We start from the raw sequence: 3,172 nt of genomic DNA on the forward strand, positions 1-3,172 counted from the left end.
GAATGTGAACATTTCCATGCAAATCATCGACTGTTTTCATCAAAAACCTGAATCATGAAGCTTCTCCCTCCTCAAATCAGGAGAAACTTTTCTGTTTTGGAGTTTTTAATTGTGACGAATGGAAGAGAAGACACAAGGGCACTGCTCTCCCTGTCTGAGCCGGTGTTTTGATGTTTTGATGTTCAGTTTCAGGTTTATGAAGTGTGGTGATGAATTTCATGTTCCTGTGACAGAAACCAGCAACTTTCAGAAAGTTGCCAAATGAATCTTTCTGTTGGAAATTCCAGCTAATTCTGCCTGAAATCTAAGGGTGCAATGAAGCAGTGCACTGCTAATAGGATATTTCTATTTTAGAGCTCTTTTCCAAGCTAAATTATCCTGTCATTTCTATCCACTGGCTTTTCCCTGAGCCCTCTCTGAGCACAGCAGGAGCTGCTGTCCCTCCTGGACATTCTCCAGACACTGGATTGTAGCTCCTGGCCCCTTGAAGAGCTGGGTACAAATCCAAAGGGCACTGGATGATTTGTGACCAGGATTTAGGAGCTGCAATAGGAACTGATTTGCACAGGAACATGCTCTGCTCTCAAGGAATCAGGAGGGATACTCCCCTTTCCTTACAAAAAGAATGGTTTGGGAGGAAAAAATTACTCAAACCACTTAATTTGGTGTTTTTTCCCCTGCATTCAGCCTCCCAGTGTAGTTATAGAATAGGCTTTGAAAACAATATTCATCATCTCCTTCTTGAAGAGATTCTACTCTCCAGTTTAAAAAGGTCTGGAAGTGCATCTAAATAACTTATTAAAGTTTTTATGCACCCAGTAGATATGACAATATTTGGCAATGGTGTTTCAAGGGAAGTTCTGGTGGCATTTGGAACAAATTCAGGATAAATATCCATTTATATGTCAGACATACAGCAGCAATGTTCTCCACTCCTTGCCCTTCCTGCACACAGAGCTGTGGCTCTGGATCCAGGAGGAATTTTGCCTGGAATTGTTGACAGACTGAGCCTGTGAGAGCTCAGGTGGATGCTGGAAGTGGGGCTGGGAGTGGAGCAGCCAGGCAATGCTGGCAGCAGCTCTGCCCTGCTGTCACTCGTTCAGAGGAGACAGAAAACAGCAAAACCCTTCAGCAGCCCATCCACAACCCTTTGTTTTAATGGAGCTGCTGATGAACCAAATTTGGGCTTTGTATGGAAGGAAATTGATGTCCATTGGTCCCTCATGGCAGCTCTTGGGGAATCATGGAATCACTGAGGCTGGGAAAGAGCTTTGGGATCATCCAGTCCCAGCTGTGCCCTGTCCCCAGCCCCGAGCCCTGAGTGCCACCTCCAGGAATTCCTTGGGCACCTCCAGGGATGGAGATCCAAAGCTCCCTGGGCAGCCCTTGGTCCTCCCTTTGGTGCCTTTTCCATGGAATTGGCCTCACTGCAGCAAGCAGGGCTTTTCCTGCACCAGGAATATTTAACAAGGGACCAAACCCACTCACACAATTCCCTCTGAGCGATTCCTTCCCCAAACTACCTTGGGATGAGAATCCCAAGTGGATCAAAATCCTGGCTCCAGCTCCAGCACCAACCTGAGATTCCACTTCTATGGAGTTCTCAGAATGGGAAGATGTTCCTCAGCTCACTGGGACCGATTTTGGGTCCCTGTCACCCTGCCCAGCCCCAGCCTGATGTTGGAGCACACCCAGCCAACCTCAGTGAGGTTTAATAATGTTTTTTTTTTCCCCTACAGATGTCTCACCTCCTCTGTGCCTTATTGTCCTTGTTTTCCTTCGCTGCCCTACTGGAAAGTGCCCAGTGGAAACTGCAGGAAAATGGTGAGGAAGTCTCTACTTAGTCAGACCTAAAACTTTGGAATTATAATTGTGGCCTCTAGCACAGAATTTGTTAACTCCAGTATCTTAGGCCAAGGCTAAATGTTTATTTGTTAGACAGTACTTAATTTGAGTTAATGGAAAAATATTTCAAAGTCCTAAAATGTCTTCCAACAGCATATTTGCAATTATTTGCATTAGCAACTGTTTTATTTCCTGTTCCTTCTCCTCGTGTTCAAAGTCTCAGTCACTCTGCCTGGATGTAAAAACTGTGTCGTAGGGAACAGCCCTAAAAAAATAACAGGGGAAGAATTAATTGTGAAAAAAGAGAATATATTTGAGTAAAACCTAAAACCTTGAAATAGTTGATCAACTTCTCTGGTAAAGAATTTAAATGTAAATCCATTTGTAAAAAATACAGGGTAGGTAACAAAAAATTATTTTGAATAATTTATCAGAAAATTGGGCTAAATTCAGATTGTCCTCACTTTCAATATGGACCTTCTTCCATATCTTCACATTAAAAAGAATATTTATCCTGGGGGTTCCCTGGGAGGGATTTGATGCTGAAAACAACAAATCTGTTGATTAACATTGAGAGTAAACTTTGAGTTTGTAGATTTGCTTTGCCTGTGTCCATAGGGAGTTCGGGAGACTTCCTAGAGCTGAGCATTTTCTGCCAGTTTAGATTCCATATTTGACAGGTTTCTCAGTGTTTCTCCTTTGTGGGGAAGCCTTGGAGCTCCCTGGGGACAGAGCTGAAGGAAAGGGCTCAGCCCAAGCTTCCCCCTGGTCCGTGTGAGCAGCTCCTGATTTTTCCTTTGCCATTCCCAGTGTTTGTCATCGAATCCCAGTGGGACGCTGAGGCCCCGGCCACCAGGGTGGAGCTCACCTGTGACACCTCTGAGGAAGCTGTTTACTGGGAAAAGGACTCGGAATGGAAGCAAGAAGGGAAGACTCTGACTGCTGCCGTGAAGGAGCTGCCAGATGCTGGAAACTACAGCTGTCTGAGCCAGGAGAGCCACGAGCTGCTGAGCTCCACCCTCCTCCTCATCGCCAGAATCGACTCCAAGGGGCAGATGATCAGGGGGATCCTGAAGAGCTTTACAGGTACAGCCCTGAAATGCTGGGATTGTCCCTGCTCAGCTTTGTGCAGGCTCTGGGAACACCTGGGACACGTCCTTGGGAAGGGGTCTCTCCAAAATCAAATCGTCCTCCTGTGGCTCTGGACAGGGCAGCTGATGGGAATGGGGATGTGGGATTTATTTGGGATTCAATAAATGAATTGATGGATTGGAGGGGTGGGAGGAATTGGTTTGGAAAACCTGGGCTATGTGAGGGACCCAGGGAA

At 45.8% G+C, this 3,172-nt stretch overlaps 1 protein-coding gene across 1 annotated transcript in view; it reads left to right on the forward strand.

Moving 5' to 3' along the window:
- The first annotated feature begins 1,739 nt into the window (after positions 1-1,739).
- The window catches only part of IL12B (interleukin 12B), a 5,660-nt gene continuing 4,227 nt past the window's right edge, over positions 1,740-3,172 (forward strand). Inside the window, exons 1-2 of the mRNA XM_033517760.1 lie at positions 1,740-1,824; positions 2,656-2,931. Coding sequence (XP_033373651.1) covers positions 1,740-1,824; positions 2,656-2,931 — 361 coding nt within the window. The remainder of the gene's footprint in view (positions 1,825-2,655; positions 2,932-3,172) is intronic.

The sequence above is a fragment of the Parus major genome, chromosome 13 (genome assembly GCF_001522545.3).
Source record: "Parus major isolate Abel chromosome 13, Parus_major1.1, whole genome shotgun sequence".
Taxonomy (NCBI): domain Eukaryota; kingdom Metazoa; phylum Chordata; class Aves; order Passeriformes; family Paridae; genus Parus; species Parus major.